At 56.5% G+C, this 26,626-nt stretch overlaps 9 protein-coding genes across 9 annotated transcripts; 5 read left to right on the forward strand and 4 right to left on the reverse strand.

Moving 5' to 3' along the window:
* Positions 1-22: 22 nt before the first annotated feature.
* UV8b_02673 (uncharacterized protein) lies at positions 23-4,147 on the reverse strand (the record flags this gene model as incomplete). The annotated part of the gene is made up of 2 exons (XM_043140171.1): positions 23-118; positions 200-4,147. The coding sequence occupies 2 exons, from the start codon at positions 4,145-4,147 to the stop codon at positions 23-25; spliced, it is 4,044 nt and encodes a 1,347-aa protein (XP_042996105.1).
* Positions 4,148-6,539: 2,392 nt separating this feature from the next.
* Positions 6,540-7,579, forward strand: UV8b_02674 (uncharacterized protein; the record flags this gene model as incomplete). The annotated part of the gene is made up of 3 exons (XM_043140172.1): positions 6,540-6,823; positions 6,945-7,241; positions 7,342-7,579. 3 exons carry the CDS (start codon positions 6,540-6,542, stop codon positions 7,577-7,579), a joined length of 819 nt encoding a protein of 272 aa, XP_042996106.1.
* Positions 7,580-8,836: 1,257 nt separating this feature from the next.
* Positions 8,837-10,622, forward strand: UV8b_02675 (uncharacterized protein; the record flags this gene model as incomplete). Its single annotated transcript, XM_043140173.1, has 3 exons — positions 8,837-8,963; positions 9,073-9,442; positions 9,608-10,622. The coding sequence occupies 3 exons, from the start codon at positions 8,837-8,839 to the stop codon at positions 10,620-10,622; spliced, it is 1,512 nt and encodes a 503-aa protein (XP_042996107.1).
* Positions 10,623-11,799: 1,177 nt separating this feature from the next.
* On the forward strand, positions 11,800-12,687 carry UV8b_02676 (uncharacterized protein; the record flags this gene model as incomplete). Its single annotated transcript, XM_043140174.1, has 2 exons — positions 11,800-11,864; positions 11,967-12,687. The coding sequence occupies 2 exons, from the start codon at positions 11,800-11,802 to the stop codon at positions 12,685-12,687; spliced, it is 786 nt and encodes a 261-aa protein (XP_042996108.1).
* A 249-nt stretch (positions 12,688-12,936) lies between these two features.
* UV8b_02677 (uncharacterized protein) lies at positions 12,937-14,142 on the reverse strand (the record flags this gene model as incomplete). The annotated part of the gene is made up of 1 exon (XM_043140175.1): positions 12,937-14,142. The coding sequence occupies one exon, from the start codon at positions 14,140-14,142 to the stop codon at positions 12,937-12,939; it is 1,206 nt and encodes a 401-aa protein (XP_042996109.1).
* Positions 14,143-15,169: 1,027 nt separating this feature from the next.
* Positions 15,170-16,980, reverse strand: UV8b_02678 (uncharacterized protein; the record flags this gene model as incomplete). The annotated part of the gene is made up of 3 exons (XM_043140176.1): positions 15,170-15,181; positions 15,309-15,461; positions 15,544-16,980. 3 exons carry the CDS (start codon positions 16,978-16,980, stop codon positions 15,170-15,172), a joined length of 1,602 nt encoding a protein of 533 aa, XP_042996110.1.
* A 4,381-nt stretch (positions 16,981-21,361) lies between these two features.
* UV8b_02679 (uncharacterized protein) lies at positions 21,362-23,083 on the forward strand (the record flags this gene model as incomplete). The annotated part of the gene is made up of 4 exons (XM_043140177.1): positions 21,362-21,482; positions 21,568-21,956; positions 22,969-22,980; positions 23,033-23,083. 4 exons carry the CDS (start codon positions 21,362-21,364, stop codon positions 23,081-23,083), a joined length of 573 nt encoding a protein of 190 aa, XP_042996111.1.
* A 1,635-nt stretch (positions 23,084-24,718) lies between these two features.
* On the reverse strand, positions 24,719-25,118 carry UV8b_02680 (uncharacterized protein; the record flags this gene model as incomplete). The annotated part of the gene is made up of 2 exons (XM_043140178.1): positions 24,719-24,836; positions 24,952-25,118. 2 exons carry the CDS (start codon positions 25,116-25,118, stop codon positions 24,719-24,721), a joined length of 285 nt encoding a protein of 94 aa, XP_042996112.1.
* A 283-nt stretch (positions 25,119-25,401) lies between these two features.
* Positions 25,402-26,424, forward strand: UV8b_02681 (uncharacterized protein; the record flags this gene model as incomplete). Its single annotated transcript, XM_043140179.1, has 1 exon — positions 25,402-26,424. The coding sequence occupies one exon, from the start codon at positions 25,402-25,404 to the stop codon at positions 26,422-26,424; it is 1,023 nt and encodes a 340-aa protein (XP_042996113.1).
* Positions 26,425-26,626: the final 202 nt, after the last annotated feature.

The following is a 26,626-nucleotide window of genomic DNA, read 5'->3' on the forward strand; positions in this document are numbered from 1 at the left end:
TTGGTCGGCGGCTCTTCATCCCCTAAGCGCCGACGGAGAGATTCTTGTACTTGGCAACGAGCTCCTCAATCTTGGGTAAGAGCTCCGGAATGCGGAAAGGCTTGGATATGACGTCGTCCTGTTGTGATTTCTGGAATTAGCAACCAGGGGATGGGCAGATGGGCGGCCAGCACCTTTGGCTGGGAAAAGGACGACTTACGATGCCGGCGGCTTTGGCGCTTTCAATCTGCTCAGGCCGCGCGTACGCGGTGACGGCAATGATGGGAATGTGCGTCACAATGGTGCCCTCCTTCTCCAGCTCGCGGATTCTCCTCGCGCACGTCATGCCGTCCATGACGGGCATTTCCAGGTCCATCAGGATGACGGAAATGTCGACGCCGGTGTGCTCCTGTCCGGCCCAGAACCTGGACTTCTGCAGCGTCTGCAGCGCCTCGAAGCCGTGGTTGGCGACAAAGGTGTTGTTTCCGCAATGGCGCAACTGCCTCTGCAGCACCCGCTGGTTCACAATGTTGTCTTCGACGATGAGCACGTCGAAAAGAGGCCGGCTGCCTGTCGAGGAGCTGCTGCGGCCCACTGATCCATCGGCCGGCTTCTGGGCATGATGCTCGGCCGCAGGGGCGGCGGCGGCGCCGGCCGTCTTGCGCCCAAGCTTGAACGGCGACATGTGTTCGTGCGCGGCCGGAGCGCCGACGCACTTGCGGCACTGAATGTAAAAGTTGAACCTGCTGCCCACTCCCCTCGTCGACGAAACTCCAATCTGGCCGCCCTGCATCTCGGTGAGGATCCGAGATATGAACAGGCCGAGCCCGGAGCCGCCGTATTGCACGTGCGTGCGCGGGGTGGCTTGTTGGAAGCGCTGGAACAGCAGCTTCATTTCCTCTTCTGCCAGCCCGGGACCGGTGTCTTCCACGGAGCAGTGGATGTTGATGACGTCCCCGTTGCCCCATTCGCTTTCGTCGTTGATGTTCATGCTCATCGTCCTCTGCATGTCATTCCTCTCAAAGTAGGCGACGCCGGTTCGCGTCACCTCGGAAATATCCCTCGACGCGCTCAGGTTCACAACGATGCTTCGGCGCTCTCGCCCTTGAGTGAACTTGATGGCGTTGGTCATCAGGTTGATCAGCACCTGACTCAACCTCGACGGGTCCAACTTGGTCCACGAAACGCCGTGGCGCTCAAAGCTTTCGTCAACAGTGCACTCAAACTCAATGTCATGAGCAATCAACTCGGGCTCAAACATCTTCAACGCCATCTGGACGATCTTGACAGGCTGCACATCGCCCGGCGTCACGGAAAGCAGGTTGGAATCAAGCTTCGACAGCGTAAGGATGTCGTTGACGATTCGCTTCTGGTGACTGGCGCACAGATTGATAGTATTGGCTGCGTCAAGGCATCCCTCCAGCAAGCTCTCCACCTGCTTATTGTCTCCGTGGGCTGTAAACGTTGAGATGTTGTTCACGATTTGGTCCGCGCACTGCAGAATGGCGGACAGAGGATTCCGCATTTCGTGACTTGTGATGTCGATAAAGTTTTCCTGCTGCCTCTTCAGCTCCACAGCTTCTTCGCGACGTTCGCTTTGCACCTTCTCGGCCCATTTCTGTGACGAGATGTCGGTAATGCAGCCAAATATAGACTTCAACGACCCCCCGTCCGACATCTTCTCGGGGAACGCACTCATCAGGACCCAGGTATCGATCGTGTTGCCACCGCTTTGCTGCGAGCACTTGAACCGAAACTCGAGAGAGATGGTGACTTTTTCGTCCATCAGCCGAGCCCAGGCGGCCTCCAGAGCAGGCCTGTCTTCAACCCGGACGCTGTCCATCCAGCTGCTGGCGGCATCTTGGGAGCGGGTGTGTCGGGAGATTTGCCACCACATATCGTTGCAGTAGTTGATCGTTCCTTGCCCGTCTGCTATAAACATGCCGACGGGAGCAAACTCGGCCATTCTGGTAAACCTGTACTCGCTTTCATTGGCTTCCCGAGTTCTTTGGATTAGCTGCATCGAGAGCTCCTGTCTGTCTAGAGCGGCCAGGCGGGCCGCGCGCTGGCCTCGTCGGATCTCCTCCTCAAACAGAACGACAGAAGCCAAAGACGTTGCGAGCTGGCGAGAGAGCAGTTGAACAAAGAGCCGATAATCATCATCGTACGGCCGGCGAGGATTTGTCCCCAACACGACAAACCCAGCCACAGCTTCTTTTGTCGTGGTAGGGACAACGGGGAACACGACAACAGTGGAGCACGGATCACCAAACCCCCGCCATTGCATGCCCTCCAGGAGATGACATGGAAGAGTTCCCGCTTCCTGAGACAGCACAACGGGGGCCCCGCCCTCCGACATGCTCTGACGCATATACGGGGCAAAGCCTTCGTCGGAGGTCTTCAGATCCAAGACTAGAGGAGCTGCCACATGGCCTTGCGGAACACCGGGGCTTCCCTCGAGAATAAATTGCAACGTGGTCGCCGGGTTGCCAGAATGCAAAGATGATACTTCGCTCTCGCTGTCGTCTTTGACCGAGTATATGATGCCGAACGGGATGTCGAACTCGTTGTATTCCAAACCGATTTGCAGCTGGGGCCAGAAACTGGTTACCGTGGCGGCTGTAGAGACCTTCTCACCTATTTCGCGTAGAGTATGCATACGTCTTTCGTTGATCTTGCGACGCGTGTTGTCGAAGCAAGGATTGTACAGCCCGACGACATCTCCATCGCTGCCAATCAACGGAATAATCGACCAGGAAAAGAAGGTTTCTTCGAGAAATCCATCCCTCTTGAGAAAGAGTCTGTTGTCGTGCTTCATGGTAGATTCCCCCGAATTCCAGGCGCTGTCAAAGATTGCTTTGATGTCGTCCCATATTTCCGGCCACGCGTCTTCATAGCTCTGCCCCATGAGTTGTGGGTGTTTCTTGCCAGCTAATGAGATGTACGCCTCGTTGTATAGAGCCACCTTCTCGGTGCCCCAGTACATGGCGGCTGGATGGGGGGTAGCCATGACGAGACTGGACATGGTTCTTAGATCGGCAGACCAAGTGTCTATTGGGCCCAATGCCGTGGAAGCCCAGTCTCGTGATTTGGCGAATATGATGTGGTCCGGGAGATCGTCCTGGAGAGGCAGTCGTGTCCAATCAAAAGATTGCTTGACCCGCTGCAGCTGCAGAACCTGGTTCGTGAATTCGTCGGGGTGCTGCAATGGGGGAGCAGCATCGTCCGGCTTGGCGGGGATCGAGTCCATCCGATCATCATCTTGCGCAACGGAAGCCGCGTCGCCGAAATAATCCGGAGGATCCAAGGGGGGTCCGATGGCGTCAGTTGGAGGGGTGACGGGCATCGGCTGGGAAACGGCGGAGCTGGAATCGGTAGCTACAGAGATGGGGTCGTAAGCTAGGGGCGCGGGGGAGCCAGGAGTTGTAGATGCACGCCTCTCGGGATCGGCGCTGCCGCTGACGAAACGGAATCGTCGTCGAACCGTAGCAAATGTCCAAGTGGTGCCACCGTAAAAATGGGAAGCTGACGTTGATTCCCGGTTCAGCCGGTCGCTGGAGGGTGTCGCTGTAGCCCAGGAGACGAACCGACCGTAGGTGCCCGGTTCGATGGAGTGATCGTCCGTCACCATCCCCAGCGACTTGGCCAAGTCTTCAGATGCACGCAACGAGGCATTACAATACAAAATATGGAGAAATGTTTGGTTGGATGTTGATTGGGTTGGATTGAGCATGTCTATGAGGAACGTTGGTCTGTCGTCCTGCTCCACGAGCTCGAGAACTCCAATGCTTTGCAAGCTTGGCGAAGCAATTCGTACATCGGGACTCAGCGCCGGAGCCGACATGTCTATCGAGGAAACCAAGCTGCCCGGGGTACTGCCCGAAATAGCAGAATTCACGGGCTTGACGGCGGCATGCGGCAGCTTTACGGTTGTGACTCCGCTCGACGGCTCTTCTCCAGCCCCTGACAGCATACTGGTGGTGACACCAGGCGACGAGCCGGTAGGCCTGCCCGGCTGTCTGGAAGGAGTGTGGGAGAAGAACAGCGGTGATGAAGGCCCTTCACAAAGAGCTGAAGACGCCGGGGGGCAAGTGGCGGCAGGGGGGATTTCGAACCTCCGCGGAGGTGAGGACCCGGTTCTGGGCTTCTTGAAGTATGTTGGTTCCATGGCGGCGTCGTCTGCAGGCTTGTCTTGATGAGAGGCCTGTCGTTTCCCCGGATTGGATTTTGGGACAGAAGGGCAGGCACCGTAAGCTGCGCGACCAGACTCAACAACCTGGAAATGAATGCTGGAAGCAAAGGATGACGTTGAGGACGAGGGGGCTACCGTGGACTGGAAACGGTCAGGGCTGGCCAACGGTCCAGAGTGGCCGGCACGTTTAACAAGAGGTCGTGCCCATGACCCAGAAGTATCAGCCGAATGCCGCCTTGAGTGAGGTCGGGAAGCGGCAGTAGCAGCGGAAGGGCCTTCGCAAGAGGCTCCCGTTGGGATGAGAACCTGGCTGAGTCGCGGACGTGTGCTCCAGGTGGAGAGTGTGCTAGGTTTCAAGTGTAGAGTGAAACCAGCAGCGACTGGGCTTGTGTGGGAGTCGGAGGTGATCTCTCGCTCTGGCGGCATAAAGGCGCCGGGGCGAGTTTCACAACGGCAGCAGAAGCTTCAGCTGGGTGACGGTGGATGAGTTAGGAGAGGTCGGCATCGAAAAGAACATTTAAAATGAACGACTACCTAGTAAAAAGTAAAAGGTGCGAAGAAAAGAAGCGACAAATGATGCTGCGGTGGGGCCGAAGTTGAACGGGAACCAGCGTCCGTCATGTGAGCGAACGGGCTGGTTGGTACATAGTACCTCGCCAGGTCAAGATCAAGACGTTGAGCAAGGGACAGGGAGCAGTGTTTTGGGATCGAACCGACCGAACCGATCAAAGCTGTAGAGGAGCAGGTGATGGGTGCAGTCAGCTAGCTCATTGCAGGAGCTGGATCAAGAGCAAGCAGCTCGCAAAGCAGTTGGCCGAGGTGGCGAGTAGGAGTACCGGGAGGAAGGGCGCGAAGAACAGGATACCGTCATCAGTGAGCAGGCTGACTGAAGCAGGCGTTGAAACTAAGGTACCTAGTCGGTTGGCGGCATCGAGATGATGGGTGCGAGATCGAAAAGCGACGGGTGGACGGGAGGGCTGGAGAAACGCCCCAGTGGGGTAGGGCAGCCTGGTTTACCAGAAGACAACTAGCAGTGTTCGTCCGTGCGGATCACTCCGTAGTCCGAGAAGAAGATTGGAGTGGCAGCTGGCCCGGTGCGGCTGCTGGTGAGGCGAAGAAGGCCAAGTTGGCGCAAGAAGATGGAAGGGGCTCAGATGTTGGGTGAAATTTGTAGAAATGGTGGGTGAATGTCGCCTTTCAACGTCAACGGTGCCTCTCTCTTCGTAGCTCCGGCCGCCTAGTACCTGCTAACATGAAAGTACATGTTCCTACCTACACCTAAGGTGCACCGAAAGTGTGACGCCACACAATGAGTGACTTTATTGGGTATTATATACTGCGATATAAGGAGGTAGGCACCTGGCAGGTGCCTAGCAACTCTGAAGTGTCTGCGACCTCCTACCTACCTCTAAGGTACCTAAGGTAGGTACCTACATGTATGTTCCTTTCCATTGACAGCACTGATGCACAGGTTTTGAGCGGGTCCCAGCGGCACACAAGATCTACAGTGTGTACAGTTCAGTTCAGTCTGTTCCCCGGCTCCCCTTGGCAAAAAAAAAAAAAAAAAAAAAAAAAGTGGGAGCAGAAATCATACGGATGACACCAGCCGCAGCAAAAGGAGGGAGACATGTCGAGTAAACCCTCTGCAGACTATGATTCAATATCCATCTGTTGTAGACTTGAAAGGTAGCATGCGATCATTGCGATGCAGCTGCATGCATGTTTCTCCCAGCAAGTCGTGGGTGCCAAAAAGGTGATGGTTGGAGTGAGTGGGGGCTTTGTCTGTCACGTCAATGCTGGCTGGCATGGTTGGCACTTGACATGAATCGTCACTGCAGCGTTCCGCCTGGCCAATCATGCGCAGCCGGCTGTTGCAGGCGCTTAGAGATCCTGGTCCAGTCCTCTAATTGGACGGGGATGTGACAACTTGCTTGCGTCTGGTTCCCTTCGTCCACCAGTCCTGTTCACCAGTTCACCCATTCCAAATCACGCTGCAGAAGTCGATGGTCCCCTTCTGGCCTGTTCCCCCGCGCAAGAGATGGACACCAGCGCCGGCTGCTTGCGAGGTCATGCCCCCCCCCCCGGCTTACGGCCCTTTAAATGGGTTGAACCTCCAGCATGCCATGCTTTCAAGCGGATGAAGTAGCCAAGGCGATAAAGTTCCGACATACTCACTATGCAAGCCTAACCATTGCTCGACCTTCCAGACCAGCAGCTCTCAATGGGAGCGGATGAGTGAGGCTGGTTTCCTACCGATAAGCCATCGTTGGAGACAACACAACGAGCAACAAACGAGGCCAGTTCGCCCGGAAGCGATCCGACAAATCGAAGCGACATCGAGCCACGCACGCAACGCATCATTTCCACCATGGGACTCACGACATTCACCCCCCGAGTATCCCGACCATACCCCATCCTCCGCCGGGTATGGCCCCGAATATCCAGAAAGGCGACGGCATGGCTCTTACTCGTCGAATTTATCGGCCTAGTACCTATTCTCGTCATCTTCGGCCTCGCACAACCCGACATGTATAGATCAGACATGTGGGCAATCGGGTTCGCAAACAAGCTCAATTCAAACCCAAACATGGTTCTCTATGCATACGCCAATTATCAGCCGTTGCCCAAGATTCCTCTCATCTGGTCACAAACGTGAGTCGACAGCGTCTGCCCCCGACAAATCAAAGTAAAACCCGCTCGTTTAGACCGTAATACGAGATGAATGATGAATGGATCGAGAAGGAACTAGAGCGCTAATTGTGCTATTTGACAGTCTCACCGACTTCAACGTCGCCATATCCGTGACCTCGCTCTTTTTCCTTCTTGCCAAACTCATCGCGGTTATCATGAAGGTTTGGTACCCAGTCATTGCCGTCTTGGTCAACTGTTCCATGGTGGCTCTCTACACGGTCAGTACCTACGGTCAAATCGGACCAGATTATGCCGACCCTCGGTATCCCGCCCCGGCGGCATGGTACTTCCGACAAGGATGCCATCTGGCGCGGCAATACGGTAAATACAGAACATGCCAGATTGCCCAGGCATCACTCTTTATCACTCTCTACATGCTGTGAGTATACTGCGAACCCCGGCTGAAATTTTGCACATTGAAAAAAAAAAAAATCGCACATTATAGGAAAAACCCCCAAGCTGATCCGCCGCCCTTGTAGCGTTGTCTATCTTCTCAATCTGGGGTTTGCGATGACTGCCATGTGGCCCAATCCGCGGAATGCCGGAGACGAGAACGAGGACGACCGAGGCTCCGACAGCTCTGACCCCAAGGAACAAATCAACTGGGAGATGCATAGTTTCAAGTCACCCATGTCGCCCCGCGAGACGCCGTTCACTCCCAGGACGCAAGCTTTCCGCACTCTCGATCGGCAACTGCCTCCGCGGCAGCAATGTTAGCAGCATGCGCACATGTATCACGACTGGACCTCGACCCCGCCTCGAATGACGCACTGTGGCTGCGATAAAAGGGCACGTGAAGTGGCAAGGAATGCCTATGCCAGCGAGTGAGGCGAGGGGGGGTGAAATTCTTCTTTCTCTATTTATTCATCAAAATTATTTCTCCCTCATCTTGGCGGATAGAAGGCATACAATATGCAGACATGGTGGGTTAGCGAGCAAGAAGGCGAACCTACCTACCGCTTTATGAAACGTATCGGAAAAAACCATTATCGGTATTTCCTTATTTACATGTCTACTAGACGACTATATTATTTGTCCGCATGGGGAAAGATGCCATGACAAAGTCCATGTCAGTGTTGGAAGGGAAAAAAGAGGGGAAAAAAAAGAAAAAAACTCAAACTCAGACTCAAACTCTGCAAACAAGATGTGAAATGCTGTCACTCTGATCCATAAATACAGATAGTCACTCCTTTGATGCTTCTCTTCCTTACCAGGTGGTCGACCTACCGACCTCCCAAGTACCTCCTGCACCTTGACGGGGTTTGTGTGAAATGGTCTGGTTACTCGGCGCCATGTCTGGTACGTATCGGCCTAGTAGGCGGCCCACCACTTGACCGCTTCTCTGTGGCGCTAGGCCACCGTATCCGTCGACAGCGATAACAGATAACACCTCTTCAGCGGGGTCCACCTTCGATCAAAATACAGATAAGTTTCGGAAAGACGAAAAAGACGGTACAAAATATAGAATAGGCCGCGATAAGTTGAGAGAAGCGGAGGTATCTAGTATTTGCTTCTTCTTCTCCTTATTCTCCTTCTTCTTGGATCTGTTTATTTATTTATTTTTTTTCCTTTTTATCGCTTTTGGGCATTTTGTCCGTGGTGGGCTCTACGTTCCTCCTCCTCCACCTGGCGGGCCTGGCCAGGCCTACAGGGGGCGACATGATCGTCACTTGTCGGTCAACGCCAGAGCTCTCCCCTCCCTCCCTCCCTCCCTCCTCCCCGCAAATTTACCCCAGCCAGCAACACCGGTTTGTGCCTTGCACTATTTAATACATTGCCTGCACTGTCGCGCACCTCAAATGGCATTGCTGCAGAGACTGGCAGCCCCGACGTTACGGTCGCGCTTCTCCCCAGTACTTTCACTGATTATATCAAGACAGGCTTCTACTATGCCCCCTCAGGTATAGAGCCTTCTTCCCTCTTGATACCTTGCAGCAGCCGTCAATACATGGATGACATGCTTGGACGGTACGAATGACGGTCCAATTTCTTGCTGACTTGAAAGAACAGTTGAAGGATCCGTCGCTGCTGAAGCACAACGTTGCTTATATCAACGGTGAATGGAGACCAGCCACGTCGGGGGAGACTTTCGAAGTCAATGGTACGATTCCAGCATGCGCGTCTTTGGCCACAACTGCAACTGCAACTGCAACTGCAGCTGCAAAACTGGCCGGGAAGAAAAGGTGCTCTCACTCACTCACCAAGCGTAGATCCCTCCACTGGGAAACTCATCGGTACCTGCGCTGAATGCGACGCCCAAGACACAAGATCTGCCATCAAGGCTGCCGCCGATGCCTTCCCCGCCTTCCGCAGCCTCACCGGCCGTCAGCGCGCCAAGCTGCTGCGCAAGTGGTACGATTTGATGGTGGAAAACGCCGACGATATCGCCACGCTCATTACCTGGGAGAACGGCAAGCCGGTTGTCGAGGCAAAGGGCGAGGCGGCATATGCTGCCAACTTCTTTGAGTGGTTCAGTGAGGAAGCTCCGAGGACATATGGCGACACGATTCCCGCAACCGTCCCTGGAAATCGCGTGTGGACAATCAAGGAGCCTGTTGGTGTTTGTGGGCTCATTACTCCGTACGTTGCGTTCCGGGGAGACACTGCTTTCCTCGAGGCACCGCTTTGCTTTGCTTTGCTTTGCTTTGCTTTGCTTTGCTTTGCTTTGCTTTGCTTTGCTTTGCTTTTCTTTTCTTTTCTTGCTTCTACCCCCCCAGGGCCATTTCGCGGGCTGACAGCTTCAAGATGGAACTTCCCCGCTGCCATGATTACTCGAAAAGTCGCGCCCGCTTTGGCTGCAGGATGCACCGTTGTCTGCAAAGCTCCTGGCGAAACACCCTACACTGCGCTGGCTGTTGCCGAGCTGGGTCACCGGGCAGGCATCCCGAAAGGCGTCGTCAACGTCATCACCACTTCGGCCAACACGCCGGAGATTGGCGAGGTGCTCACAACCGATCCAACCATAAAGAAGGTTTCCTTCACTGGCTCCACCGCAGTTGGCAAGCTTTTGATGAAGCAGTCCTCCGGTACGCTGAAGAAGCTGTCGTTGGAGCTTGGCGGGAACGCGCCCTTTATCGTTTTCGATGACGCCGACGTCGACACCGCCGTTGCTGGCGCCATTGCTTCCAAATTCCGCGGCACGGGCCAGACCTGTGTTTGCGCCAACCGTCTCTACGTTCAACGGGGCGTCTACGAGGAGTTTGTCGGCAAGTTTACCGAAAAGGTGAAGGCTTTCAAGGTGGGCAACGGTTTCGACGACGGCACCACTCACGGCCCGATGATCCACGACCGAGCCGTGCTCAAGGCAGAGGCTCATGTCAGGGACGCCGAGTCCAAGGGGGGCCGGGTGCTCATCGGCGGTCAGAAGCTGCCCGACCTGGGTGCCAACTTTTTCCAGCCAACCGTCATCCGTGACATGACTGCACACATGGCCATGGCTACGGAGGAGACGTTTGGCCCCGTGGCCGGCATATTCCCCTTTGACACTGAAGCCGAGGTCGTCGCGTTGGCCAACAAAGTGCAGGTGGGCCTGGCCGGATACTTTTTCTCCCGGGATCTGCAGCGTGTGCACCGGGTGGCTGAGGCGCTGGAAGTCGGCATGGTCGGCGTCAACACCGGAATCATTTCTGACCCGGCGGCTCCGTTTGGCGGAGTCAAGGAGAGCGGGTTTGGCCGCGAAGGGTCCAAGTATGGCATTGGCGAGTACCAGGTTACCAAGATGATAACGTACGGTGGCATGGGGCAGCCTCTGCAGAGCTAGGCTGTGCGAGGAAGCCATTGGGTGTATAAAGATGAAACGTACAAAAAAAAGACACACACACACACACACACACACACACACACACACACACACACACACACAGAGTACCGGCATCGGGACAAGTCTTGATGGGCTTGTGGCTGTCCCTCTCCGTGTAGAGATGTCAACCTGCACCTCGGCCGCCTTGTTCGCTGCCGCGGGCTTCGCTTCTGACTGCGAAGCAGAAGCCATTCATCTACGAGGAACCAACCATGCACCATGACTCCCCTCCACTTGACTTGTTTTGCCCCCCCGGTGACATGCAAACCCTCGGCGAGCAAGGATTGGTTAGCCATCAGGTCGCGCAGAAAGAGACCGAAGCACATCAAACCGTATAGACCGTAGCTTGTACAACATGGCTACGAAGGCGAAAAGGAAAAGAAAAAGGAAAAGGGGGGAGGGAGTCGGGGGCCCTGATGGGAGAAACGAAACGCGAAGACGGAAGGCCGTACGTACACACTGTCTCTTGCCAATTCACGGCGTTTCCGCTGGGAACAGCGATGGCACCTTGACGTGTTGTCTATAGTCATGAATAGAGGCTCTCGTTTCACATCTGTCCGTATGGTGTAGTGGTAGCATCATTGCCTTACATTGGCTAGGTCAATCCTGCGATTGACGAGTAGACGCTGGCGGAACGCAAGAGGTCCCAGGTTCGAACCCTGGTACGGACAATTTTGTTTGACGCTTTTTTTTTTCTTGCCCCTTTTATTTGGCTCTCTATATTTATCAATCAATCAACAACCTGCAGAAGAATATATCAAGCAAGCAAGGCGTTTTGTTGGTTGGGTGGGTATTGACGCGAACGAAGCTGAGCTGGTTTATTCATTTTGACTACTTTTCCCCCGTTTTAGCACCGTTGATGCTGCGCACTGCGAGGCAGAGCCTCAGGAAGCCTCTCGTAAGCACAACATCTGCTGATTGATGATGATGGATGCCCCTTGCTTGCTTCGTTTGGCCTGCCCTCCGTCGACAAGCTCACAAGCTCACGTGGCTCGGCATCTAGCACGGACGGACGCACTGGGCAGCCTCCGCAGCCAAGTCCCGCCGCTCCTTCACCGCCCGCCGCCGCCTTTTCCAACTGCCAAACCTGACATTACATTGAACCTAGAGCTCTCTCCAAACCTCCCACCCACGCGCCATGGCCCAATGCACCCCGAGCAGCATCCTCCGGCGCGCGCTCCGCCTCGCCACCCCAGTTGAACGGTTCGCCACCCCCCTGAAACCCTTGGAGAAAAAGAAGAAAAGAAAAAGAAAAAAAAACCAACGTGCCATGCTAACCCGACTAACCCCCTTCTCTTGGCCCAGCCGCGTCCCCCACCGACCGCTGCACGCCTCCCCCCCCTTCCTGAAGAAGCGCCGCATCGCGCCGGCGGCCAACTCGCCCCCTCGGCCGGGCCAGACCCCCCCCCGCAGCGGCAGCGGCAGCGGCAGCGGCACGGGCTGCGACCCGGACCCCGAGAACCCGCTGGACCTGTCGGCGCTGCGGGCCGCGTACGCCCCCCTCGACGCGCACTTCCGGGCGCAGCTGCAGACGGTCCTGCACGGCGGGCGCTTCGACCCCAGCAGCCTCGGGGCGCTGCCCGTGGCGGTCAAGTCGGCCGGCGCGGCGGAGACGTTCCCCCTCCGCGAGCTGGCGCAGGTGGTGCCGCGGCCGGGGCGCGCCGTCTCGCTGCTCGTCCACGAGAGGGCCTTTGTCAAGCCCATCATGTCGGCGGTCCAGGCCAGCCGCGAGTTCAACCAGCAGCCGCAGCGGGGCGACAGCGACCTCGAGCTGCTCATGCGGGTGGAGCCGGAGCGCCGGGAGGACCTCGTCCGCAGGGTCAGGGACAACACCCAGGCGTGGAAGGACAGGGTGCGCCAGGCGAGGGCGCGGCACGACAAGGCGCTCAAGGCGTGGCTGAAGGACGGCACCGTGCTCCCGGACGTGGTGAGGAGGGCCGAGCGGGAGGTGCAGCGGGCGCAGGATGCCAAGATGCGCGAGATTGAGGCCGAGGAGGCCACGGGCCTGAAGCAGCTCGAGAGGTGACGACGGACGTGTGTGTCTTTGTGGTCTTTGTGGTCTTTGTTTAGTTGCCGTTTTGCATCAGGGGCATCCACCCATCGCATCCATCATCTTCAACGGAGGACATGATGGATATGGATGAATGAATGGCTGCTCTGCTCTACTTTACATTACATACATACACATAACTACATACATGCATGCATGAACACGCACCACCTTGGGCTTGTGATCAGCACACACGTATGGATAATGAAACCCCTTTCCGCCCGTTTACACGGCACTCTTGACTCTCATACCGCTGCCCCCCTGGCCAGCCTTGCCGGCCTTCCCAACCAGCGACGCCAACTTGCTCTCGAACTTGTCCACGTCCTTCTTGGTCCACGTCTCCGCCCTCAGATGCCACGCCCTGGCGATGCCCACCGGCGCCGTCGCAAACGCCGTCTTTTCGCGCTCCCCCAGCACGGCCTGCTCAAAGATGACTTTTCGAACAGACTCTTCCGCGTCGCTCACAGCGACGGGCTCCTTGTCACCCTCGCCACCGCCCTTGTCGGCCTGCGCGTCCTGCTGCTTGCGCTGCAGATGCTGCAGATGCTGCCGCGCAGCCTCCTTGCTCCTCACGTCGGCAAAGAACCTCACGCCGTGGGCCTCCAGATCCGCGACGTAGCTGCCCGCCTGCAGGTCCTGCGGCGTGCCGACCGGGTCCGCCGCCCCCAGGACGCTCAGGCTCTGCAGAACCGCGGCCTTCCGCCCCGCCTCGCTGGTCGGAACGGCCGGCGCAAAGGCCTCGAGCGAGCCGGGCGTCAGGCTGGGCTGGAACGTTGTCGGGGTGCCGAACCGCATCTCCGTGTCGAACTGCTCTTCGTAGGGGTCCAGGGTCTCGAAAGGATCCTGCTTCTTGCCAAGCTTGGCGGCGTCCGGGGCGGGCTCGTCCTTGTCTGGCTGGCGTCCCTTGGCGCCTGCGATACGCCTGCCTCTTGGACCGCCGCCTCCTCGTCCCCTGGCCCGAGCGGCCGACCCTCTTGCTCCGGATCCAGGGGCGCCCGCGAAACGGGTGAAGCGGCTGCCGGGGGCAAAGGACCGGCCCTCGCGAGGTTGGCCCGGGCTCGCCGCGCCAGCTTGGCCGCCTCCTCGTCCGCGGAAGGCGCCCCGTCCTCGCGTCCCCAACCCCCGCGGCAGGCTCCGCACGTCAATCACAGCGGGCCGGGAGGCAGACGCGGGTCCTCCTGCCTGAGGCGCGGCCCTGTGCACGAGCGGCGAGACGCCTCTGTTCTTCAGGAGGGAATTGATCTCGCTTGCCGCAGCTCTCGTCCGTTGGCGAAGGGAGGGCCTCGAGCTGGCGTTGGGGGCGTCGTTGCCATCACCCAGCAGCGACTGAGACGAGGAAAAGTCGCGAAAATAGTTTCCGAGTGCGTGAGCAGTCTTGTAGGCCTCTGGCCTGGCTCGGGCGCATGCCGAGTGCAGGGCTTGAGGATTCATGACCGCTTGGACGGTGATGGGAGCAGAACTCGTTGGGGTTGCTGGCAACGGCAAGCAACAAGAGCAAGCAGCTATCAACAAACCCGAATTTCTGCCGCTGCTAGCTGCATTGGGCAAGCGGTCACCGTCAGTGAAAAGTCTTCTTCACCACCAAAAAAATAGCGAAGAAATAAAAAATAAACTCTGGCCCCGACCGAATGGCAGCGAAGGGCTGTTGCATCACATGAAATCAAATGGGGGAAAAAAAAAAAAAAGGTCACATCCGCCAAGACGCATGTCGACAGACTCTTTGTTGCCAGACCAAAACAGCGCAAAGCAATTTGTCACGCCACAAGGCCTAAGCCTGTTACTCCAGACTCCTCCATCGCCAACAGCCCGCTCTTCGCGAGGCAAGCCCATGTCTCACGTATCCCCCCTCTTCCTGTAAAATCTAAACTGCTAATGCATTCATGCCCAGGCAGGTATTGTGCGGGAGATGAGCATCGAATCAACTATTACACAACTTCTCAACGCCTGGACATACCAAGCCGTCCCACCCTCCACTCAAACTGGAAACGAGCAATGGGTCTAATCCACCCACGTCAACACCCCCCCAACCTTGTTGAATTCTCCAAAGACTCTAGCAAGTGAGCTTTGACAGCTCCTTGCAGTGGTCCCGATGTATCCTTTGATTAAAACACCAAAGTAGTGATAGAGGCATGTGACTCCACGACCATTCCAGGTCTAGAGTAACAAAAGCCTTCCCAATCTCTCCAAGGGATTTCAAAAAGAATGGAATGAAGCTGCGGCATTTTCAACCATAGGTCTTTCCTCGGCTTCCCATCAATTTCGATAATCAGGCGAGATGGGGTTGACGGAACAGACAGCCGTATGTCCATTTCGGGGCATACAAAAGACACCATTCCAGTTTTCCCGTGACAAAATCGATAACCTCCGTTTCCGCTCCCCCGGTGCTAAGAAAACCTCGACATGGTTTGCGGGTGCTGCCGGATTCCGAATGTTGCTCGATCGAAGGTGGTGAGATGCCCTAAGGCACACTCTGCGGCTGTACGCTTGCGGGCTTTTTTTTTTTGAGGCGGAGGAGGGGTGGACCAGGTTGGTTAGTTTTTTTCCCTCTCCGGAATAAACGTCGGACGTGGCAATTCGGGAGAAATCTTTTCACTTACAGGACTATTGAGCATCTGCTGTCGCTTGTTTCGCCCCTTTTTAATATGACTCTTGAGGGCACTTGAATCCAGTGGCTTCAACAGCTCAAAGCTGCAGAGTAGCTCGGAAGAGACTGACATGACTGCTCCCCAGTTGTCAAACTCACCACAATACTGACGACGCGGGTTAGTATCGTTAGTATACTTTGGATAGAGGGGGGGGGGCAGGCGGTCGGCAATCAAACTCGAAACTCACATTGGGCGCACTGAACACCGTTACCAGGACCCTGTCATTAAAGAACTCGTATCCATCTTCAACAACCATGTGCGCTCGGCATATGAGGTCAAAGTCGTGCACGGCGAGGAAGTCGGTAATGACACGTTTACCGAAGCAATAACTGACGCCTCGTTCGTTGGCTTCCCAGTCTTGTTCCATATCCGCTGGGTCGGCCCAGAGCAAATCGTTTAGCAACCCAAAGTCAGGAACGTCGGTTGGTCGTGCAATGTTTCGAATGTCGTCCATGTGGCTGAGGGCAGGCGAAAGACCTCCGTGGACGCAAAATATTTTACCTGCTACAATGGCGGCAATGGGTAACGTGTTGAAGCAATCGATGAACGTCTTCCAAATCTTGACATTGCACCGTCGTTTGCATTCATCATAGAAACCGTACACTCTGGTTACATTGGCACACTCGTGATTGCCACGAAGCAGGAAGAAATTCTCGGGAAACTTGAGCTTGTAGCATAGAAGGAGCAGAATCGTCTCGAGAGACTGCTTGCCACGATCTACATAGTCTCCGAGAAAGAGATAGTTGGCCATGGGCGGGAAGCCGCACATCTCAAACATGCGAATCAGATCCGTATACTGGCCATGAACGTCCCCAACAATCTTGACTGGCGCGTCTAGTTCAAGCAGGGCTGGCTGTGAGAGGAGAACCTCCCGGGCACGTTGACAGATGGCAACAATCTCGGCATTCTTGAGACAGACACTTTTGGTGACCTTGCCGGCATACCCAGCGTCCAGCAACCTTTTGATATAATCATCAAGATCCATGTCTTTGATTTCCGACAGGCCCATGTTGCTACTGGAATCCACCTTTGTGGTAGAGTCCATGGATGGTAAACTCGACACGGTGATTGTGGCGTCACGCTTGACGAGGATTGGCGTGCCCGGAGATTGCATATGAGCGGTTGCGCTCGCGTTGGAGGCCATCGGGGGCTGGTCGGAGACGTGATCGACCTCGCCGGATGCTTGGGCGGCAGCCACGTCGTGAGCAGACCCCTTGTGGCTGGCCAGAACTGGAGAAGGGGGTGGCTGATCTTCGGCAAGGCCCAGGTCGGTTGACGATAGATCTGCAGAGGTTTGTCGCAAGTGCGGCATCTCACTGCGGCTGTTTCTGGAACCGTTCGATCGACCACTGCGGCCTGAGCGGACAGAGGCAGCGTCGAGCGTCTTGTCGGGGTTGGGTTCGCTGTTGGGCATTAATGTCGAATTTCTGGGACTGTCAGCATTGGCGGATTTGCTGCCGCTGCCGCTGCCGCCTCCGGGGATCTTGGACCTTAGAGAGCGAAATGACCGAGATGACTCTTTGGTATCAGACCTGCTCATGGAAGGATACGTCTGCAGGCCGTCTGGGCCGGAGCCCTTGGCTGCGGAGGAACCACCTCCTTCTTTGGAGGACTGGTTGCCCATCACACGGGTTTTGGAAGCTCGACCTGTCGAGACCCCAAGCAGTCGTAGTGTCGACGGCGATGACGGCGATGACGGCGGCAAATGATGACAGCGAGAGAGTGCGAAGCGAGGTGACGTTGGATGAGGTGGGACGCGGCGCCTGCAGCTACGGTTGCGGTGAAAGGTTGTCTCAAATGTCGCGTGGTAGCGTGGGGTGGTGGACGCCTTCGCCTATCCGAGTACCCAAACGTTTGCCTTCAAACCAGAGGAGTTTTCTCCTGCTGCCCGCCAAAAAGGGAGAAAAAAAAAAGGACTGATTTTGATCCCCCCCCCGTGAGTCGTTGATTGCGACAAGGTCGTAATGATTGAGCAATGTTCAAAGAGGCAGCCTAGCCGGGTGCCAATTTTGTTGCTCTTGCAGGCCTTTCCCTTCCCTCGGCAGCGCCTGACCCGTTCTAAGGGGGGTGGAAAAGTCGACCGAGGACGGTGAAGAAGGCCGAGCGGGGAATCGTAACGGTGGCCGTCTTGCAATTATTCAAGGCAAAGACCTTGGGTAGCTGATGGCGAGCTGCAGACTGGCTAGGCAGAAAATTTCGAAACGTCAGTAGATGACGTTGCGGGTTTGGTAACAATGTGGCGTTGCGAGCGGGCTTGTGCTCCTTCGTGGCTCTGAAGAGCCTGTGCAGAGGAAACTTTGGACCAGGATGTCTCAGTGCACGACCTTGGCTTTGCAAAAAGATGGCATTTGGTTTGCCCCGTTCCTTTTGCGCAGCTGGGTCGGAATCGGCAACAGGGAGTACAGTCCGGCTGTCGTGATATGAAGTACTGCGAGCAGCGCCTTTGGCTTGCGTGTTTGCGTAGGTGATACGGGCCTAAGATCGTAACGTTGGCTGCAAGGCTGGGAGAATGTGCCTGTCTCGAGGCGAGTATGGTGGGCACAAGAGCAGAGAGGGCGGATGTGACGGGATGTATGGGCGGATTTCCTGTTTCCGGGTGGACGGCTGGGAGGCTTGATGTCAGATCAAGGCGCAACTCCGGGTTTCTTTGACGGGCCAGCGGAGAAGTAGAGCGTGGAGCGCACCGCAACGTCGAGGAAGAAGTACGAAGCAAAAAATGGTGCAGATGCGCGAGATCCAGGATCCAGCCAGGTGAGCAGGGTGATGGACCAAGAAGGGGAAAAAAAAGCAGCTCAGCATGGGAGTGGGTGCGGGATGCAAGGAGGGGTGTCCTTGTGTTATTTTTCGAGGAGCGGGGAGTAGGGAGGTGGGGGGAGGGGGGGGTGGGTAAGGGGGTGGACCACGTAAGTCCACCAACGGTTGCGGGCATAAGCAAGCAAGGCAGGTAGGACTGGCCAAGCGATACAAGTTGCAACTGGCAACCTGCAACTTGCGGCAACAGGTGCCGGGGGTGGGTAGTGGAAAGGGGCGTGGCAGCTTGCAATAGGAGGTAGGTTACATGTAGGTACCTAACCTTAGGTACTCGCTACCTGTACTTTGCACTACGCGACTTCAAAAAGTCTGGTACCTGCGGTATCTATAGAGTAAGGAGTACTTGGGAACCTGGTTACCCGCAAATCTGAGACGGGTTCAGGCTCAGCGCAGCTTGGTGACTTGGGTAAATGACGATGGGGTTTTGACAAGTTTCGCTTGAAGTGGTGCGTTCCGGCGCAAGGTCGACGGGATTAAACGACGCGCGTGCAAAGCAAGGGCGGCGGCAGGCAGGGTGCTGAAGTTGCGGAGCAGCCATGATACATGTACGGAGACATGTACGGAGTAGCTTTGCAGGAACAAGCCTGGTGGAGGAGGCACGACTTGCCAAGATACAAAGACCTGAGTTATCAAGAACGGAATGGGATCGATGCTTGGGTGTGAAGAAGCTAGTGAATGCGCCAAGAAGAAACGGATGCGACGGGCGCTCAAAGCACTAGAATAAGGGGGAGAAGAAAGCCCCCATCCATGCCTGCCTGGTGAGAAAGGAACAGCCACAGAGGTGGCGCCAACCTGACATTGGGGTTGATGGTTGTTGGCTAACAAACACTGGGGACCGGAGCGATTACCGGCAAACAATTTTGATGAACCAGTCAGTGGTCGTCGTCCGTCGTCCGTCGTCCGTCGTCCGTCCACCGTCCAACAGTGTGCGCACAGCGAGTCCTGGTCTGCCTGGCCCACGGGTGAATCGAGACTTTAAAGCCCATTGAATTGAGTCAGTCAGACAGCTATGTATGTACTGGTCAATTATAGGCCCCAGCCTGATGGTTGATCCAAGAAGAACCGCCAGTGGATGAGCCAGCCTCCCCAACAAATCAGAAACGTCGGTCGACCACTCCGTACTCGGCAATAGGTACCTTCGGTAGGGTCCAGTCTGGTACCTTGGGTACCTGCCGTCTGTTGCTCGGTGCTCTGTACTCGGCACGGAGTAAGCAGCCCGTTGAAGATGGCGCAGCCGACCAGGCCCCATGGAATGGAGCAGGCCACTGACGGCTCTCTCCCTCCAGAGTCCGCGTTACCGCGTTGCTACCACCGCGGCTCGGGCTGGGGGAAAGGGGAAAAAAACATCAATTTACATAAAAACACCAGTGCTGCCGTCCGACATTGATGTCTGGTTTGGTAAGCTTTATCGGCATGCCACCTCCAGTGATGATGGCTGATGGCTGATGGCTGATGGCTGATGGCTGATGGCTGATGGCTGATGGCTGACGGCTGGGTGCTGGGGGCTGGGTTGCACCTGGCACTTGCGACGGAGGTGCTGGAGTCTGGCTGGGCTGATTGGGCGACGGAGGGGTCAACTGCGGCCCTGTGAGTGGCGCGGTGGGTGTCCGGACCCCACCAAACCGACTGCCAACTGGTGCGGTTGGCTGCCCGCTGTGGCTGCAAAGTGGCCCCCCCCCCCGTCGTACTCCGTACCGCGTACGGAATAGGTCAACGTGCCTGCCTCTGACTCCGAGGGAGGCGCTAGCAGTTCTGGTACATAGCAGCTGGCTTCATCAAACTCATCACTCATTTTCATTCATCTGCATCGATCGCCGGCAAGCCTTCAATCGACAGCATCGGCGATTTTTGCCGTCATCCAGCTAGACCGACCAGACCAGACCAGACCAAAAGCTGCCAAACCACGACTGGCTGACTCTTGTGTGCTGCGATTCCTGCATTCTGCATCCTCCACATACGAGCAATCCGCAAAAGCCTGCCAACCCGAGGCCATGCCAGCATGTATCCGTACAGTGTGGTGTAATGATCCCCATCGTCCGCGGAGAGATGGCGGGAACCAGGAGGCTGCATGTTGCTGATTCGGCCATCGGCCCCCGGCTTTGGACTGAAATACATAGGGGGGCGGGGAAGACGCGAGACACCAAGCGCGAGGCTGCGACTAGATGACCTGAAGGCAGTGGTGGCCTTGAAAGAGCAGTGTTCCTGGGTTTTTTTTTTTTTTTCTTCATTCCAATTTTCTTGCGCATTCTTTTTTTCCCGTTTTCCACCTATATAACCCGTGCTGCTTTTGGGGTTGAATGTGGACGCCACTTTGGAGTTGGTCCGCAAGTACCAGACTGCTAGGTACCTCCTAGCCGGGCGGGTTAGGCACGGAACCCAGACCCAAGGAGCAGCCAACTCAACCAGCAGCCCCAAGGTACCTACCTACTGTAGGCAGGGTAACGCCTACTAGGGAAAAGAGACATGAAGCCTGGCACTTTCGAGAAAAGACGAAAAAGAACATGGCATTTGGGCAGCGTTATTGGCGTCTGCGTCGCTGCGTTGAAATGGCCACCTGCCCTACCCGTTGCCGCAACTTTGAATTCCAAGTTCAAGTCTGGCAGCATCTGTGCATCGAAGTAGCGCAACTGCGACGATTTAAGTCAGACTTAGGTACCCAAGGCACGGTACATTGATTTGATCCAGGCTGGTACAATGGAGGGGAGAGGTGGGCGGTGTTTGGCTGCTTGGCTGGTTTGACCCGTTTCGGGCTTAGCCTCTCCTGCAATTCAAACATCGGCTTCCATGCAGCAGCAGTCTGACTGGCCCAAACTCGTCAAACAATCAAGAGAACTCGTCGTCCGTTATTTTCCCACCAAGACGGGAAAATGCAAGGGAACCCCGTCCCCCGACTCAAACCTGTCGCGACGCTGCATATCCTTTCCCGTCGGGCACACAGCCAAGGTTGCAGTCTCCGCCCGGCGCCCGCACTTCGGCGCCGTTGAGCGTGGCTCTGGCGGTGGCGCCAAATTGATGTTTTCGCCTTGCCTTGATGCCCGCCAGACCAGCTGACCAGCCATTGAATGCTACGGGGCAACCGCAGAACATCGTGCCCAACATGACTCAGTTTGCCTTTAGGTTCTGGTGGACCTTTGTCTCGTTTGTTATCAGCCCAAGACACCTACCAGAGCCGGACGAGGCAGCTTGAACACGCCATGGCAGATTTACAGAATATTTGGAATAATGCTCCATCTCGCCTTGATAGGGCCAGCCTCGTCATGCGCAGCCCGAGACTCTTTACAAGATGCTACCAGACGTCTACGCCTCCGTTCTCGCGTACGCAGCAGTCGCTCCCCAAGCCCTGCATCTGTATACACGTACTACATGGCACTGGGAGAATGAATGGCCGACAATCCTGCAGGGGAAGACGTCAACGTGCAGCCTGTTTACCGACACGCGCCCGTCTGCTTCCAATTCCCTAGTATGGTCCCCGTGTCTGTCTCGCTGGCAGGCCCTATTACGAGTCTGCGGCCCGGGCATTCTGCATTTTTGATCTGGACGAGCTCGAAGCTACCCAAGTCTTGTGTGTTCTACTCCAACCTCGGAACCACGCCCCTTTGTTTGCGCTTTGCGAATCACCGTGTAACAGCTACCCGGTATGGACTCGATATTTTCATCATTCGTATAAATAGCATGAATAAGGAGAGGAGCCGGCGCGTCACCATCATCGGCCTTGGGTATCTCGCTCAGGGTGGTTGGAAGGTTCGAAGAATTCACAGGCAAATAGTGCGGATTTACTTGTACCATCGTGTTTGTTTGGTTATATAAGTGCTGAATGTACTTACTTTCCTTCCCCCCCCCCCCCCTCCGTCGTGGATCAGTGTTCTCGTCCGTCCCAACCTGGGCTCCAACTCACACGGGACGATTTCGGAGCCTCGGCTGATTTGTGGCATATCCCACGCCATATATTTGGGCGTCACTGGCGCTGTTTATGGAGGCAAACTCCTGGCTATTACGGCACTGGGAGGCGGAGCGGCAAGTCAGCCACCTGCCGGAGATGGATGCCTTACATTCGTTCGAGAACATGGCGTGCCATCAATGCGTTGTTTCCCGGCAACAATTGCAGGCTGCGCGTTGGGAAATGCAAGTCGACGGCCCATCCTTGGTCTGGTTCATGCCAGGCTAATGCGGCAGCATAGGCCGACTAGGTACATGATGAAAATCGGATTCCTATTCTTTCCAGGAAGCCCACCTTCCTTGTCTACACTGCATCCGCCGGCTTGACCACCGAGATCTTGCCCGAATTGCGCCCGTTAGCGCCGTGCGGCAGGGCCCATGCTACCTGTGCCTAGGGGGCAGTGTGCTTGCGGCCTTGCCGTCATTACGACCAGTCTTGAAAGACCTCGGAAGGGGGGCAGAGTCCAACACACATGGCATGTCGGCGGCCACTCTAGACTGGAACGGTGTCCGGGAAGGGCTACGCAGCTTTCAACTTGGTTCAGGCAGCTCCGGGACCGGTGGACCCGAGCCCTGAGCATGGCTCAGGCCCGTCGGCCCAGCATTGCGCCGAACTATTGTCTGATCGGCTCTTCACTGCGAACCAGTTTATTCCGCATGTCAGGGGAACGGGAGGCGGCCCAACCTTTGGTCGATACTTGTACCGTTTTCGGGGCTCGTGCCGGTGTTGACGGCATCCTTTGACGAATGGCTCGGATGGGATTCGTGCCGTCCGAACGGGCGGACGTCGTAGCAGTCTGTTCGTCCAAGTCGTCGTCTTTTGACTGCAGGGCCTTTCTCGCCAAGACCCTCTCCACCCAACCAGGAAGGGCGACGGGTAAGTGTTTTGAGCATCATCACACACGCCATTCGCTGACAGGCTGCTGTAGTTGCAGACGCCCGCGCCGGCACTCTTCGACCCAGACTCGCCCACTCGATAGCTTTTCCACCCCTAGGTCGATGGCCAGATAGAGAGCCGCCCCTGCCCGCGGTTGAAATGGAAGGAGTCATCGTTGAATATCCCCTACGAACAGCTATTCAGCCATGGCCTTTCTCTCGCGTACTCTGTCTGCTGCAGAGAAGAAGTATTGACCGACGTGGAGATATGCGGCCATGTCTTGATCGAGAAAAGCCTGTCACTGTGGTTTGGCGGGAGAAGGGCGATAAGCGTGAGGACCGTATGGTAGTCGAAATCCTTGGACTCGTCTCAGCGACCATGTTCCTTGGCACTCGTTGAGCGGAAGCGCCTTGTTCTCGAGGAGAGCCGGCGCCAACAGCGGCAGCCGGTGCAAATGCAGGCGCAGGCAGACCCAGCGGCGCCCTGCCTCCTCGTCAGAACCGCCCCCTCAGTCAATGAATGGAAAGACCAGATAGATCACTTTTGCAGACCTCGGCCGGAAACTCGAACAATGCTTTTCAGTAGACAGGTTCTTGCCGTTGAAGAGCCACCAAAAAAAAGCCAAACGACGCCGGCATGTTCAAGACGACGCTCCATCATCTGCGCTCTATACATGGGGCGTCTTGGCCAATTAACCGACACGTGGATTCGACCGCGCAGTCTGCGGGCTAGATGCCTTGACAGAGCTAGTTGATATTCAACGCGGCGTCATCTTGGACGACGCAAGCAATATGGAAACGGGGGTCAGACTCGACAAGGCAATGGCTAGGCCGCATGCCGTGGCATGTGCCGGAACTACTTGCGGTCGTCAAAACTCGGGCAGAGTGAATACTAAGACTTGTTTGCAAGCCATGGGGTTCCCTTGGGCGGACTGGCTGATTTGTGATTACAGGGATACTCTAGTATATTAGCTACGGTACAACGGGCATTGAAGGACCCCGTAGATGGCTAAAGAAAGACGGAACGGGGTCGGCGAGGAGGAAGGGGCTCCAACTGAGGGTTTTGCGGGTGGCCCAGGCTCGACCAGCCCCAACTCGGACCAGCTCCATGGAGAACGAAGACGGACCAGTCTGATGTGACTGTGTCGAAAATCGAAGCGTACTGCCTGGCTTCAGCGGCCCCGGTCGTGTCGCGTCGTTGGTGAGCTTGAAGAGCCTGTATCCGACGGCATGCTGGGCTAACAGTGGTGTCGTTGTGCAGAGGGCAAACGCGTGCGAGCAGGCGTTCTGGTTTCCGACCTGGATTGACCATTGACCGCTGCAGCTTGCAGCTTGCAGCTTGCAGGGCGAATGCTGCTGGTTCGCGGCCAACATTTGAGCTCAGGACCAACACCGGATTTCTCTTGGCAGGTTGCTGCGCCTCGGGTTTCCGACAGTGGTGTGTCACGACGCACGGAGTACGGAGTAGTTGGCTGGTATAACACGTATAACACGGGATTTGACTGGGGTCAGCCAGCAAGCAGGAGTGGCTCCGTACAAGTAGCCAAGCTCCTGCCTTCTTTCCTGCCTTCCTGCCTTCCTGCCTTCCTGCCTTCCTGCCTTCCTGCCTTCCTGCCTTCCTGCCTTCCTGCCTTCCTGCCTTCCTGCCCGAATCAGGTTCCAGCGAACCGCGGAATTACCTGGTACTGGCTAGCATCAACCCCTGAGGCAAGAGAAGTCGGTTACGAGTAGCTCCTGCTTCATTTTCGCTGTCTGGGACCCTGGCTGATGACGCCTCGGAGGAGGCTGACACGCCTTGACGTAGCGTAGCGTAGCGTAGCTGCGCTGCGCCACTCTGGCTCCACGGGTGACGAGTTGCTGCGGTCAAGGGCCCCACACCAAGGCAACCCGTTTCAGCCTGGCGCATTTTCCCATCATCTTGTTGCTACGGGAGCCAACGCAGAGAACAAGCCGTGTTATTTAAGCACCCGACCTCTTGACGGACACGGGCTTGCTCATCATCTCGCCTTGTTCGCCTTGTTCGCCTTGCTCGCCTTGTTCGCCTTGCTCGCCTTGTTCGCCTTGCTCGCCTTGTTCGCCTTGCTCGCCTTGTTCGCCTTGCTCTTCGCCTTGCTCGCCTTGCTCGCCTTGTTGTGCCATTTCGCGCTCGACGTGTGTTCAGTCTGGCGCCTTAGCGTCGCCCCTTGCCACTCGTTACTGTTGTTGCGGTCGGAGCGGCATTGCACCAGCTTCTTTCTTCTGCGACGTGAGAACCTTTATCGATTCTGGCACGGCGGGAAAAAGAAACGAGAGGAAGAGAAGTCTATTACGCACACTTTCACACATATACGGGAGAAAGAGAGAGAGAGAGAGAGAGACAGAGAGAGACAGAGAGAGAGAGAGGCAGAGAGGGACAAAGGGAGAAAGGAAGAAAATCGCAAACATGGGTGTCGGGCGTTTCGTTTGCGTCGCGGTGCCGCTCATTCTCACAATCTCGTCCCTCGTGGCCCTCCTCATCGCCACCTTATCCGGCGTGGCTCACAATTCACTGTGGATATTCGAGATCAATACCCAGAACATGAGCATCAGCCCGCTCGACGCGGCGCACTTGGCGGGCAAGGCCGGCCTTGGCCTCCGCGCCAATGCTCAGACGGACAACATCACGGCGGCGCAGCTGCAGCTCGCCAACGTCTACCAGGTCCATCTCTGGGGCTACTGCTACGGCGACGGCAAGAACCAGCGCCAGTGCACAGAAGCCAAGTTCGACTGGGCCAGCCAAGCCCTCAACTCGTCCCTGACGGAGGAGCTGACCTCGCTGACGGGCGTCAAGATCAAGCTGCCCGACGGGATCCAGACGGCGCTCAAGACGTTCCGCACCGTGGCCAAGTGGACCGAGGTGGCCTTCATCGTCGCCCTGGCCGCCCTGGCCGTCGAGCTGCTCGTCGGCGTCTTTGCCATGTGCTCCCGCGTCGTCTCCTGCGTGGTGTGGCTCGCCTCGGGCGTCACCGCCCTGCTGGTCGTTGCCGCTGCCGGTCTTTCCACCGCCATGGCCTCGGTGGTCATTGGCGCGGTGGACGGCACGGCCAAGTACTACGGCGTCAAGGGCCAGATCGGCGGCCGCTTCCTCGCCGCGGTTTGGCTCGCCGCCGCCTTTGCCATCGCCGCCGCCTTTTTCTGGATCTTCACCATCTGCTGCTGCAAGCCGGAGGCGCGGCGCAGCCAGAGCCGCGGCCGGCGCCAGGTCGACAGCGACGGCGGCGAGAAGCTGCTGCCGGCCGGGTCCTACCGCCCCATCAGCGGCAATAACTTTGAGATGAGGGGCGGCCACCACGACGACAACACGGGCTACTACAGCCCGGGCCAGAAACTGCACGACTTCCACACGGGCTACCAGCCTGGTCCTCGACATCCTGCTGGCCAAGAGCGAACCGAGCTGGCGTACGAACCTTATTCTCACAGGGTGTAAAAAGGGGCTGGGACTTGGTATCACGGCGCGGAAACGTCTGTTTCTGTTTTCCGGCAAAGGGTCGGCATGCTTACGAGAGCGCATAAACAGCCCGCTTTGATGCTTTGATGCTTTGATGTTTTTGATGCTTTTGATGCTTTTCTTTTCTTTTTTTTTCCCCCTCAGGTACTATGGGTATGCTGCATGGTTGCCTGCCGGTGTT

Source organism: Ustilaginoidea virens, chromosome 2, assembly GCF_000687475.1.
Source record: "Ustilaginoidea virens chromosome 2, complete sequence".
NCBI classification, from domain to species: Eukaryota; Fungi; Ascomycota; class Sordariomycetes; order Hypocreales; family Clavicipitaceae; genus Ustilaginoidea; species Ustilaginoidea virens.